We start from the raw sequence: 14,187 nt of genomic DNA, 5'->3' as shown, positions 1-14,187 counted from the left end.
AAATTAGATGCATGAAACATGATCACAAGAGAAAATTCAATACTGTTCATTGACCAGCTGCAATGCTGTGTGGCTTTGTCCCAGAATGTTCAAATTCAAATTTTTTTTGTTACCTTCACAGTACTCAAAGATTTCAAGACTACACAGCATTTTTTTAGTGTGAGTCTTGGGTAGATAGGTATATATAGATCATTCATCATGAGGCAAAATAATATCTTGGCACAACAAAAGGTTATTGTTGTCGTTTTAACCTAGCATTGATTCAGATGTTTATGCTATCAAAATGTGTTGCGAAAGAGTTGCAATGAGAACTGCGTTGTGGCCAAATAGCTACTCTTGCCAACAAAGGCGTTCAAGGTCTTCCATAGTTGCTGAGGGTGTAAAGGAACAATCACAAAACAGTCAATTGAAACACAAATGAGTTGCGGCACAGTAAGTCAGTCAAAAGTCAAAGAACAAAACCTTGAAAGCCCCCACAACGGGGTTCCCTCTTGCTACATCTTTTTACTTTGTGCCATAATCCATGGAGTATGAAAAAAATATTAGCAACAGAGCACAGTAAACAAAACAACTTTGTCCACATCTTCCTCAGCCACAACAGGGAACCTTATTGTCGCAGCTGGATCAATTATGCTATAGACGACGCCCACTTCACCAAGCTGTTTGTAGGCAGCCACTTGGGCCCCGCCTGGCATGGTGTCCGCCCCTCCGGGCCCCCACGGACCCCCACGGACCCCTACGACCTGCTGGGTCAGCACAGTAAGAGCGCTGACGTTGAAATCAAGTAACTCCAAAGCTTTTGTTCACAAAAAATGTCTCATATGCGTGGTCTTCTGATGGATGTCACATTTATGGCTTGTAAATCCACTTGTATTTATCCATCTGGAGGAGCGGCCATTTTGCCTTGTATTGCCACTTGGGGCCATTGGGGGCTTTCTGGCTTTGGTCATGTTAGCTCACAGGTGTCAAACTCAAGGCCCGGGGGCCAGATACGGCCTGCCACATCATTTTATGTGGCCCGCAAAGACAAATTGTGCATCAAATTTGTGTGTCATTACTAGAATTGCAAATTGTCTTCACTTTCAATAAAAAAATGAGTTTGACTGAGCTAACAGTTAGCTGAACCCTTCGGCACTGTAATGTCATTTTCAGTCGTCAGCGGGCATGTGAAATGTTTTAATTGTGCTTCCTCTGTTACCACCTTTTTTTTTTTTTTTTTTAGTTTTGAGTCGTGCAAGTTCTTCTGCCACCTCTGTCTGAATTGAGCTCAAATGTTGAAGTATTGTTGAGGAACATTCCTCACATAGTATTTGTGTGTTTGCATCATGCCAAAGTGCAGCGCTCCTCTTGAGACGTGATCTGTAATTAAAGGTGTTTGTGCTCGAATTGCTCGTCTTTGGTTGAATGACACCGACTGTGCTCTCATTGTGCTGGCGCTGATGTGGGCGGAGCCGCGTGTGGGTACTTATAGTTGTGTGCCAGGAAGTTGCAGAGGTTTGTTTCTAATTGAGTCAGGGACTTGTGCTGGCGAGGTGGGCGTACGCGTGGGCGGAGGCGGCGGCGGCTCTAATCTCAGGATGCTGCCGTTGCTGCTGCTGCTGATGTTTGCTGTTGTTGCTGCCTGCTGGTTGCACATCCAGAAAAGTTCACAGCAGCAGCCATGCGAATCATGCCAGTGCCCACTCGTGTTTTGTCACTGTCCTCATCTTAGTCTGAGTGTGTTGTGGTGAAAGAAATGTGGCAAAAGTGAGGAAAAAAAAAATTCTGGTCAAAGAAGATAAATAATGTGTACTTTTTGTCTGGGTAGATTCAATATTGTCACTGAACACACTTTGTCTGTGGGTCTTGGCAAATCATCAAAATGAGTTTTTCCGTTTTGATGAATTGATGATCTATTTAAATAAATTTGACTTGACTTGCACTGCAACCGTCGTGACGTTGCGAGGCGAGTGTCAGCCTGGCCAGCCCTTCATTTGATGGCCCCAGGCCATCGATTGGCTGGCTTGCGACGTCTCTGGGCGTGACGCATGTTCACCACGGTCATTTGCACTTTCCGCTTTGACTCAAGGCCCATTTTCGCACTGCAGACGCCTATTGAAAGTCACACGCACACACATACGGCTGTCTCAGTCTGTATGTCATATAACCTCCGCCTGCCCTGCACATGCTACGCCCACACACATCCTTGCCCGAAATGCCCGCGCAACGGCGTCAGTGTCCTCAAATTCACGCACACACACATACGTCTACATCACTCCTATGCACACACTTCCCGCCCACGCAATCACACACGTGTTCAATCAGACATAAGCCGCTCATACATCCCACACTCAACAGACACAAAGTAGGAGCCTGACATACACGCACGCACACGCACACAAGAACTGTGCTTAATCAAAAAGCTGCTACTTTAAGACGCAATTCCTTTGCATTTTCCCAGCGGCGTCCACGCCCGTCGACAAACTTGAGGAACCGTGTTGGCTCCAAATAAGGAAGGACATTTGTGCCTCTTGGTTGTTGTCCCCCCTCCCCTTCTAAGGGGGAAGTTGGATTAAAAAAGAGCCGCTGAAGTGCTGAGGATGTGGGCTGTCTGGGAGCGGAGATGGGGAGCGGCGTGGGTGCTCTGACAGGGCGAGGGGCTGACAGGCCCAGGCGTGGGCGTGTCATTGAAATGGCTTTCTCCTCCAGGGGGGCAAACACAGAAAGAAGACAGAGAAGAAAAAGGAGGGAGCGGCGAGCCGCCGCACAAACGAAAAGTGAGATATGACGAGGCTGCCTGCCAAATGAGGCACATGCACTATCAGCAGGTGGGAGGGCGGACGCCAACAGACACAAATAAATTAAAAGTCACACCTACGCCCGGAAAATGATTGACAGGACTTCGGTAGTGTGAATCCTCCTCCTTCCACGCTTTAGAAATTCCCACTAAATTCAACCTCCCTCCGTTGGACTAGTTGGATTCACACAAAAGGCAAACTTGCAGCACTAGCGATACAAGCTAGCATTAGCACTGTAAACAAGTCAAGGTTAGCCACGACTGCTGTGTTGGTAGCGGGACTTGTTTGTAATGGAGGGTCACTATGACACAAAATGTTATGCGTTCAAAATTCCTTTTTTAGACAATAAAAAAAATCTAGCACAAAGCTAGCATTAGCACTGTAAACACGCCAATGTTAGCCACGACTGCTATGTTGGTAGCGGGACTTTTAGAAAGTACAATCAATTAACAAAAAGACGTGATGAATTCACAAGTCCAGCAGAAATTTTGCTAATACTACATCAGTTCTGAACCGTCTTGGCTGTTAGATGGCTTAAAAAAAACACCAGCTTTTATTGAATCTAACAGAAGAAACAAATAAGGTTCAGTTTTGAGTCGAAGCCATGGGAACACGTTTGGAAACCATAGACAGGACTTGCAAAGTGCAAAACCTTAGAAGCTGCCTCTTCACGCTCTTCACATTGCTACTCCATTCAAATTCCCTCCATTTGAAATATTTCAGTGGAATAATCACATCCGCACCAAAAGTCACGGCAAGCCACCAAGGTTGATATCCGCCAGACAGTTGATTCAATCCCAAGAAGCTCTGTGCAAAGCAAGGGGATGTTTGGGAAACGAGGACTTGTGGGAACAAGCAGGCCCAACGTTGACCCACCTTGCTGCGTGGGTGTGGGGGCGGACATCTTATTTGCTGCTGGCGCTTTAATTTGTTTGCTCCTAATTCTGCACTCTGCTGTGCATGCGTGCATGCACGCCTATGTGTGAAGTGGGTGAGGAAGGAGGTCAAAACAAAATGACGCTCCTGTACGACTGGATTGGATCGTGTCCTCCTCACTCGTCTCCAGCAACACTATGTGGGAAGGGCATACCAGCATAACACACGTCCCGCTTCATGTGTGTATTTCGAAAATATATTGCTAAAATTGTTTAAGTATTTGGACAGACAAACAGATGGATTAGGATGGATGGGACATTGTACTTACACAGGATCATATACTGTACTACAATGTGAGTAAGCCAAATCATTTTTGCGGATTTGCAATATACAAGACAATAAGAAAATGCACAAAATGAGCCACAAAAAGCACATATTTTGTCCATATTTAATTTAGCATTTCGCCATGTGTCCAAGTGGGCCCCCGATTGGTGCCAATGAAAAATCGTGCCAAGCCCCCCCCTCTCTCTATTTAAGTTGACAGCCGGCCTATATTTGTCTATGACCGCCTCAACCCACCATAACAGCCTTCTTTTTTTTTTTTTTTTTTTAACCTTTAGATCTCGTGTGCGCTATTACAATGAAAATGGGCCATGTGTGCAAAGTGTACGCATAATAGAGGCCGTCGTGAAAACATGTTGTTGAGACTAACTTTGAGCGTGTCTGCTTGCCAAAGTGCTTTAATATCTGTGGGCGTGTAACCTGCTCGTGTTTGGTATTCGGTGCAGAAAGCCTCCCACGCCCGGTGTGTCCACCCACGCGCGGATTTGCGTCACACGGGGAGCAGCGTGGGCGCGAGGCTCACAGAAGACTTGAAGGCGTGGAGACGAGAGAGAAAGGCAGCGGAATATCCCCACAAGTCAAGTTACGGGTGTGCAGCAAAACTCAACAGGAAATGATGAGAGCAAATAAAAGCTCAGGCAGACATAGTGAAAATGCTCTGTTTACATTCGAGAGGATTCACTGACCTCGGTCGGAAAGTTGAAGCGGCAGTCAAACAGGTCAACTGTAGTTCAACTAAATGCAAGAGTATATAAATACGTTTTGGTTTAGAATATTTGGAGCAGCTTTAATATTTGTGGGCAGGGCATTGATGCCCAATAGAAAACACTCTAAAACCCCTTTTTTTCTTCTTCTTTTTTTTTGCTCTTGAGGTCACTAAAAGACCGGCATTATGTAAACAAAAGCTTCGGAATGGAACATACAGCACCACTTGGAAGATTTTGTTATAAATAAACAAATAAATAAATAAATAAATAAATAACCTTGAAATGACATCTGCAATGCAAGTTGTACCGGGCTAATACAGTATGATCAAACATCCTTGTCAGTCCAGCTGGAGTGTTTTATATTAACTTGTTTTATTGTGTGTGATCGGGTGTTTACTAGCTCAACAGGATAGGCGTTCTGTATTTATAGCTGAACCCAAAGCTTTTATTTGCAGAGACAGGCGGAAGTGCTTGGTTCTGAGTGAGTGCGATTTTTGTGCGTTCAAACTGCTGGGAGTGAAGAGGAGAGACCCGATAGGAGTCAAACACTTCCACGCGCAAAACACTCTGAGGAAAAAGACGCGCGTGCGGAAGATTTTTTTTCTGATTTTCATACACCTTTTGGCTTCTCCGAACGACGGTAAAAAGTTTGCAGTGGAGGCTCCAATAGAAGAGCCAACAGATAAATTATCTTAAAATTGTTGACATTGTTGCCCGTGGCTTTTCCGGGCAAGTCAACGTTGCGGAGCTGCTTGTTTGCGGGTTTTCCTTTTGCAGACTGGCAACCTGCTTTCGTGTTAAGGGAGAAGATTGGACCGTCACGTGAACGCACCAAAGGGGCTCAAAACACAGCAGGTACGTGCAAGTCCACAATCGCACGAGATCGCGTGCTGAGTTTGTAGCCCACTCCGTCGATGTGCACCGCAGGTTGTGCAAAACGCGCAACGGAATGGACAATTGCACCGAAACTGAGGGCATGTCAGATGTCAGACTTTGAAGGAATGAATATTGGCTTTTGCAACCTTTTAATGAGCTGACTGTAGGGAGAAAAAATCAACGCACAACACTTCACAACAAAAGTAATCATGGTCAAATTTCTCACAAATACTCAGTGTGAAATGTGGAGCATGTTTAGTTGAACACAAAGCTATTATTGTGTAGTAAGAGTTGATATATAAACAGGTTATTTTGACCTTCTGCCATCCGGTGGAAGGGCAATTTAATTGTTCTGCCTGAAACTAGACGTCGCTGACATCGAAGCCATACATGATTAGTACATAGATAAAACTTTTCATAGATTACATGGCTCATTTCCCGCAGCACAATTGATGTTAACACCAAAGAATGACTGCACTGAATGGCGACAATGGCAGCAAGACAGAGTCGTCTACTTCATGTGCATCTCGTCGTGCAAGAATGCTATGGTACAAATTTGACAAAATGTTGGTGGAAGTTAAAATCTTGGCTGTGGCTCAGTGTTAGCAGTTGCCATGGTGATGTGGTTCCCTGGTGCGTGATGGGAATTTCTCATGAATCGGTTGATTCAAAGTGTGTGTGTGAGCAATGAAAATAACAGCGGGAATTTGTGAATCAGGAGGACACACATACTGAGGTAGGCATTCTGTTATAAGGAGCGTGATGACTTTTGTATGTAAGACAGTATTATTGTCGCAATGTAGATATTATTTTTCCGCTCTTTGTTTTGGTTGTGTGTTTATTTTATGGCTTGTTGCCTGATTGGTCAAAATCAAGCAAAGTTGAAATTGCATTTTGTGTCTCGTACCACACAAGTTTTATGACCTAGCGGCGGTTAGCTTTGAGCGGCAGTTGGGCCGGGTCGGATGAAGCGCATACATGCTGCTGTCTAATTTCAGACAGCTTTTGTGCGTTTCCCAGCCAGGGCCCCTGCTCGGGCCTATTCTAGGCGAGGCGAGCCCGCCACCTACACATCCTGCAGGGGTGGAGAGAGGCATGTGGTCCTCCCAGCAACTGTGCCGAGCGGTCATCGCTCCGGTTCCAAAGTGACAATAAGACTCTCTCAGGATTTGACTCTTGCTCGGTCAGGGTCTCTCGAACATCTCGGGGTCACTTCTTTGCATGCCTCAAATGAACGAATCATTTCCTTTGAACGGCTCGTGCTGTAGGAGACCACTCGGGGGACTTATCTTCTGTGTGCTACTTTTACACACCCCAGAGCTCCTCATGTGCAGTCACATTTATTAACATTGCTCGTTTGCATAGCACGAGCGAATATAAGCTTGTTTTGCACAAAATAACACATGGCAAAAGCACTGTATAAACTAATTTACATTCCCCGATAATGAACATTTTATTAAAAAATAAATAAATAAATAAATAATGTGTACCTCTGTATTTGGATTTTAATACTGTACAGTACTTCAAACGGAAACAGAAACTCAAATGATGTTTTCCAGAATGCATATAAAGAAAACAATTTCCCTAAAAAAAGGAAGAGGCAAAAAACAAGTGTCTCATTTGTGAGCAGTTGCTTTAACGGTGTTACCTGTCCCCTCGCCAGTCATGGCGGCGGTGTTGCCCAGGACGCTGGGTGAGCTGCAGCTCTACCGAATCCTCCAGCGAGCCAACCTGCTCTACTACTACGAGGCCTTCATCCAGCAGGGCGGCGACGACGTGCAGCAGCTGTGCGAGGCCGGCGAGGAGGAGTTCCTGGAGATCATGGCGCTGGTCGGAATGGCCAGCAAGCCGCTTCACGTACGCCGACTGCAGAAGGCGCTGCGCGATTGGGTCACCAACCCGGCCATCTTCAACCAGCCGCTCACCTCGCTGCCCGTCTGCAGCATTCCTGTCTACAAACTGCCCGAAGGCTCGCCCACGCTGCTGGCCGCCCAGGACCGGGCCAACACGTCCAGCATCAAGATGCCTAAAGCGGTGGCCACCTGCTCGGACACGGCCAAGCCGGATGGGACTCGGGACAAGGTGTCGGCGGGCTCGCCCTTGGCGGGCAACGCCGAGGCTCGCTTCTGGTCGGGACACAGCAACGATAGCGAGCACAGCCTGTCGCCCTCGGACCTCGGTTCCCCGTCTTCCCCCAGAGACGTGCTGGAGTCCCTGGACGTGGCTGCCGTGCAGTCGGTCCTGGAGTGTGTGGACAGGATGGCGCCGGGGCTCGCCAAGGCGGACCTTGCCGAGGTCAAAGAGCAGCTGAAGAGCAACAAGAAGCTAGCAAAGATGATCGGACACATCTTTGAGCTTAGCGACGACGACCCGAGGCGGGAGGAGGAGATTCGCAAGTACAGCGCCATATACGGACGCTTCGATTCCAAAAGGAGGGATGGCAAACATTTGACGCTCCACGAGGTGGGAGCGGGAAGAATTCCACCAACCGTGCCGATCTGCTTCGTTTTCTTGATCGATGTAATCATTTTTGCCTCGCGCAGTTGACGGTGAACGAGGCAGCGGCGCAGCTCTGCATGAGAGACATGGCCCTGCTCACTCGCAGAGACGAGCTGTTCGGACTGGCCCGGCAGATCTCCAGAGAGGTCACGTACAAATATACCTACCGCACCAGCAAGTAAGAGCGGCCGCTCTGCTCGACAGACTCATTTCTTTGCCGTCACGACCTCACTTGCTAAGTTTGACCTTTGTCCTCAGGTCTCGCTGCGGGGATCGAGATGAGCCTTCGCCCAAAAGGATTAAAACTGAAGTGAGTTTTCTGTTTGCGGTCCACAGCTCGTTAAACACGTTTCCGTTATGAAAAAAAACAACTTGTCAAGACCTTGAAGAAACGTGACTATGCGGGAGAGACAAAACCAGCTTTGAAATGACGGCAACGAAGCAAACAAAACCGCAACCACAATCAAACCCGCCTTTGGCTTGATTTGACACGAGTGGGTGTGGCACTAAGCGATGACTCATGACACATTTAAAACTAGCGCTCAACAAGTCATCAAATTCAAACTGACAATTTGAAATAGATAAAACTATTGAAGTAGATAAAAATATTTTAATTTGTAGGTCATTTGTATTTATTTATTTGAATATTTATTTATTTGAATATTTATTTAAATATTTATTTATAGTAAATCTATCATGTAAATTAATTTAATTTGTAGTTCATTTTTATTTATTTATTTCAATATTATTTATAGGAAGTCTGTTATTGTTTATTGTAATACAGATGAATTTGAGTGAAAAAAATAACATGGTGAGACAACCTTGACCAGAAAAATAATCAGTTATTAAATCTCCATCACAATATTGAGGCAAAATACTCGCAGTTGGATTATTTTTCAAGCCTGTTGAGTTTCGTCAGGGATGATAAGGCATGACACCTTCTTGTGCCCGATCAGCTTTAGGAGGATTCAGAAGCTCTAAAATGTCCTCCACCTGGCCTTAATCAGTCAATCGTTTTGAAATTGGATCCGATAAAAAAGAGCTGCGGTGAATCAATCCGTCTGTTGTTCTTCTTCAGGAGAACTTCTTTGACATCCAGGAGGCCCTGCAGGCCATCCACATGAGGCAGGAAATGCTCAGGGAGCAGCTGGCCTGCGCCAAGTCCAAAGGAGACGAAAGCATCGGACGGAGTCTGCAGGTACAATCGCCAAGGTCAAACAAATTGATCCGAGTGGACGTTTTGTGTCGGCACTCGCGTCGCTTCTCGATGAGCTCGTTCCTCGTCACAGCGCCAACGAAAGAGACCCGTTCGTTGCCGTGTGGAAAGACGCTTCTTTAGGCGTGCCACTTCCTATGTCAGTGTATCGGTCGGGCGCAAATGTGATTTTTCAAAAGGTTATTCAGAGAGGAAAGAGATTTCATGGCTCATTCACAGCGGAGGACGCTCTAATTTAAAGCGACAGCGCCCTGATGATGGTTTCACTTCCAGCCAGACGTTTGTCTTGACGCTCACGGAGATTCTATTTTTTTTTTTATTGCGGTTTAGAATCATCCAGCAAAATAATTCCCCATCCATGACCTCATTTAAGAGAATTATAATTATGGAATATTTTGCACTCTGCCACGAGGTCTGCCATTCAAAAATTCTTAGTTTAATCTTAAAGACCCTGTCAAGCGAATTCAGAGATTTGGGAGCTTTGGGGAAAGAAATCGAACATGACAGCCAGCATGTGGACTGATTGGCAGCCTTAGAGCGCCCCGTTGCTTGCCTTAAGTGTATGCGCAGAACAAAGAGAAAAAATTTCCAGTCACCGAAGACTTTAAGTGGATATATTTTCACGGCTTAAAGGCGTAGTGGTGCGTAGGCGTAAGATTGATGCTGGAGGAAGTGGAGGAAGTCCATTTTTCCAGGACAAGTAATGCTGTTTGATTGACAGTTGACAGTTGAGCGGGGCCGTGAACGGAGACAACGGCTTAATTTTGAAACCTCACTTTGTAGCCTTAGCAGGGCAGCTTAGTTTTGTTTTTTTCCCCAGTTATAATTTTTCAATCATTCTGTGATTTTTAATGTGTTCATTCTATTTTGACACAAAGATTCCCAAATTATATACCATATCCAGCATATGAGCAGGGGTGTGTAGACTTTTTATATCCACTGTAACTGCAGCGTGTGGCAACTAGTGATGAGTCGGAAGTCACAGCGTTTTTTTTTTTGTCCTTAGCTGCAGCTTGAGCGTCTGCTGGCCAGACAGATGGAAATCCTGCAGGACGCCGCAGTCCAGGAGCGACTGCAGGCTCTGGACTGGAGGATCCCCCCTGCCGCCTTGAAGTACCTCGCCAGCGCCCACAGCACCAACGGAGCCGCCAGTGACTCCAGCAAGGAGAATCAAGGTAAACATTTGCTTCATTGGCTTTGATAGAAAAACTCTGCTTGAGCATCACAACTGCTTGCTCTGAATTTGTTCCTTCTACTGTGGAGAAAAAAAAAAAAAAAAGTGTGAGTATTCAAGTTTTGTCTTCAGGGCTCATCTCCTCTTCCTACATCACCCACTCCGACAACTTCTTCTCTCGCTCTTCCCACAAGTCCCACAATGCACCTGTAATTAAGCCGCCTACATGTTTACCTCCAGCCAGTTGCCCGGAGGGAGGGGTGCGTTTCTCTCTTTCTCTTTCTCTTTGTCTTTGTCTTTCTCTTTCTCTTTCTCTTTCTCTTTCTCTTTGTCTTTGTCTTTGTCTTTGTCTTTCTCTTTCTCTTTCTCTTTCTCTTTCTCTTTCTCTCTCTCGCTCTCGCTCTCTCTCACAACCAAAACATCTATCAAAAATGCTTCAAAGATGTTCACCAAAGGAATAAAGGGGGGGGTGAGCATCGTTTTTAATCTGGATTAAAAAGCATTGATACTTGGGGCAGACTTCACTTCTGATGCCAAACTTCTTTCATTTGCCTGCAGCATAGCAAGTAAATGCTGCTTCACCATGTTTGCTTTGAACTCCGGGCTCCACAAATCGACCCGCGTTTGCGGACCCTACTGCGTTTATATTCAATTAACATTTTCTTAATGTATTCAGGACCCAAACCATGTTGTGATTTAAATAGCAGTTGCGGAATTTTGAAATTAATCCTTCTAGTAGGAGCCAATGTTGTGATCAAAACCAGGTTTAGCGTTACAGCCGGAACGAGCCTGGCCTCATCCTTCCCCGTCCGTCTGTTCTGCAGATGAGCGACCCATCAACTTGCGGGTGGTTAGCCAAACCATGCAGGAAGGTGAGCTCCCTTTAGGCAAGCAGCTGGCCAATGAGTTGAAGCGTCACCACAACCACAACCACAACCACAACAGCGTCACGGATGAGGCCAAGATACCAGCGACGGGTCAGCGACGAGCCTCCGTTTTTGTTTGTGTTCTTGCGCTTCCTTTGTTGACATCGAAATGTTTGCCTTTTTAGAAAACGGGATGTCGCAGCGGGCGGCCGGCAACACGGAAAAAAAGACCATCAAGTCAGAACCCGAGGACTCCACATAGTGCCTCCTTCCCTCCCCCCCGCTCGGTCTCGTGCTCGTACGCAGATGTCAGCCGTCACTAGAAACTAAGCAAGCACAGCCACAGTAGAGCCTTAACAAACCAACGTTGCCTCACCGAGAGCATTTATTTTCCTTGAGTTTGTCTTTGTGTCAGCGCCAAAGTATCAAGAGAGCCTGCCGACATGCCCCCGCCGAGCTTGGCGGGGTCTTCTCTCCACCACAAATACATTTGCAGTTGTCCTTCATGCTGGGCCTGAATCTGAACCCCCGCCTCCGTCCTTCTCCCAAATCATTGAATGTTGGGGTCAAACGGGTCTGCGAGGTTCTGTCAGGAGACTGAGTTTGAGTCCAGACCCAGTATCGGGCTCCTTGTCTTTATTTTAGGGATGACTCCGCCTCTCCTCTCGCTTGTCTCGTGTATATTTGTGGGAGAGGAAGCATTTCTGAGCTACGAGCCGTGTTGTCTCAGGCTTGCATGGTGTCACGCCTGCCGGTGAAATCCAGAAGCACACATCTGCTGACAGAAGATTCCAGGACCGAAGATGCAGCATTGCATCACACCTTTAGGTGTGCGTCCTTGCGGACTGTAAATAATTCAGTGTTAACAAATTGTGTTAGCTAATCTCAACCAGGGTTCTGTTATGTCAAGTGTAACTTTACTGTGGATGTTTGTGTCAATAGTGTTCATGTGCATTAACAAAAAAATCAGCGTCAAAAAAAAAAAAATCAAGTGTGAAACCTGCTTTCCACGACGACTATGATATTGATGTCTCGCTATCTCTCCATGCGTATTTCACGTGTGTTGCTCTTTAGCCGTAGAAACATTTCAAGAGTTCTGTGCGTCCTGACAAGTTGGTCTGACCCCCCCCCCCTCCCAAAACCCCTCGCAGTGGCAGAGCAATGCAATATCTATGTGACTAACATCTATGGATTGTTCAGTGACTGTATGTTTGTCGTCCAAAGATGCTCATGTTGTCTTCACGTGCGGCACACTGTTTTTGAAAACTAGTGAGGACTCGCGATGATGTGGTGATGTTTTCAGTGAAAGCCTTATCGGCCTCTCCTCACAAACTAGATTAGGCTCCACCTAGTTATGCACCTCTTTTTTTTTTTTTTTAAACACTAATATATTTTATTGTTATACAGTACATAACATTAAACTTTATTTTTGGAACCCAATTGTGATGAATGCTCTCTGCTCTATGGATGCTTCCGCCATCTGATTGTTCTCTTGCGTGACTACACAGTTCAAGCTGTAAACAAGAATGAGTTTGACACCTGTTTTCCACTATGAACGTGCACAAGTGCAGCCAGGTCACAAGAGCACCTCGACCCGACTCAAAGTTGCTTGTGGTTGAATGCCCGCCTCGATTATTTGCATCCACGTCACGTCAAGACATTGTGAAAGTAGCTGATGACTCACTCTGACGCAGGTTCTGCTCACATAGTTGCCATCTTTTTCTCTCTCTCTCTCACGCGCGCGCGTGCGCACGCACGCAGACTTTCTCTGGAGAATCGCTCAGCTCATGAACGCCCACGCCCGCTGCTGTTCAGTGGCAGCCCTGTTCTGCGCGGCAGCCCCTCCCCTCACTGTCCTCCTCCCTGTCCTCCTCCGGCGCAACTCACTGAGGATGATGATGATGGGTTGCCGTGGCAATGGTTGCAAGTGGGCGGCTCTACGGTGCTGGTGGTGGGCGGCAGCCAGCCACTGAGCAACGTGGGAGGGATCTGCCGAGCGCACCCATCACCCTCACTTTGAAAGCTTCATGGAGTGTGTGGGTGTTGAAAAGATGTGATTCCATGTGGAGGAATTTTTTTTTTTTTGCACACAATAATGAACTTTGAGAAGTGAGAAAAGTGGCACTTTTCTCGACAATTTTCAATTCCCGTTTAATATTCACGGCAATTTTACTTGCAAGATCTTGCTTCTTTAATATCCATTTGGCTACCTGTTGTCGAGAAAGCATTTCAGTACGTGCCAGGAGGATAACAGTGTACGAAATTTTGTGCTAAAGCAATTTTTGATGATTCAGAAATATTCAGCAATAACGTGGGGCTGTGGGAATGCACGTTTGGCAGAAGCTATTTTCATTCCCGTTTCAATTTTAGCAACAGCGTCTGACCAGAAGGTGGTGCTGTGTAACAGTGCTGACGATGGAAGAACAGCAGATTGCGTCGCATGCAATGCGCTACCAAAATAGATCACATGGTGTCACAACACCACATAACACTATCGTGCACTGTACACCATATTTCTTACATTACTACCAAAGCACACGGACTGATGCTCAATAACATTTTAACCGCAACCTGCGATTTGTTGGATCTCGAATTTGATGCATATGCCGAATATCTGTAGTTATTAGCATCAATAAATAATTACATCTAAGATATTAATCTTTTGTCGGTCATCATTTATCTGCTTCTGTGTGTCTATGTTGAAATAAATGAAAGGTACCGGATATACAAACGTACAGCACCCGGACAGTTCCAATGATTGATGGCTATGTTGACCAATCGGATTGAGAGTAAGGAAGTCAAGAACCAATCAAAATCCGTGCATTTCTAATTAGGTTACGCCTAGAACTCGTCG

The 14,187-nt window shown here is 46.1% G+C and overlaps 1 protein-coding gene across 1 annotated transcript; it reads left to right on the top strand.

The window, feature by feature from the left end:
- Positions 1-5,206: 5,206 nt before the first annotated feature.
- On the top strand, positions 5,207-12,469 carry LOC119132318 (NGFI-A-binding protein 1-like). The gene is made up of 8 exons (XM_037267477.1): positions 5,207-5,557; positions 7,242-8,041; positions 8,122-8,255; positions 8,336-8,387; positions 9,156-9,275; positions 10,300-10,468; positions 11,292-11,444; positions 11,519-12,469. Exons 2-8 carry the CDS (start codon positions 7,244-7,246, stop codon positions 11,593-11,595), a joined length of 1,503 nt encoding a protein of 500 aa, XP_037123372.1. The 5' UTR covers positions 5,207-5,557; positions 7,242-7,243; the 3' UTR covers positions 11,596-12,469.
- The last annotated feature ends 1,718 nt before the right edge of the window (positions 12,470-14,187 follow it).

The sequence above is a fragment of the Syngnathus acus genome, chromosome 2 (assembly GCF_901709675.1).
Source record: "Syngnathus acus chromosome 2, fSynAcu1.2, whole genome shotgun sequence".
In the NCBI taxonomy this organism is placed as follows: Eukaryota; Metazoa; Chordata; class Actinopteri; order Syngnathiformes; family Syngnathidae; genus Syngnathus; species Syngnathus acus.
Note: the sequence above shows the minus strand (reverse complement) of the source record. Positions and strands in the feature narration are given on the sequence as shown.

Excerpts from the sequence above, each read along its gene's own strand:
- LOC119132318 (XM_037267477.1), top strand. The coding sequence starts at position 7,244 with ATGGCGGCGGTGTTGCCCAGGACGCTGGGTGAGCTGCAGCTCTACCGA. Across the intron at positions 8,042-8,121 it reads AACATTTGACGCTCCACGAG|TTGACGGTGAACGAGGCAGC; the intron begins GTGGGAGCGGGA and ends TGCCTCGCGCAG. Across the intron at positions 9,276-10,299 it reads GCATCGGACGGAGTCTGCAG|CTGCAGCTTGAGCGTCTGCT; the intron begins GTACAATCGCCA and ends TTTTGTCCTTAG.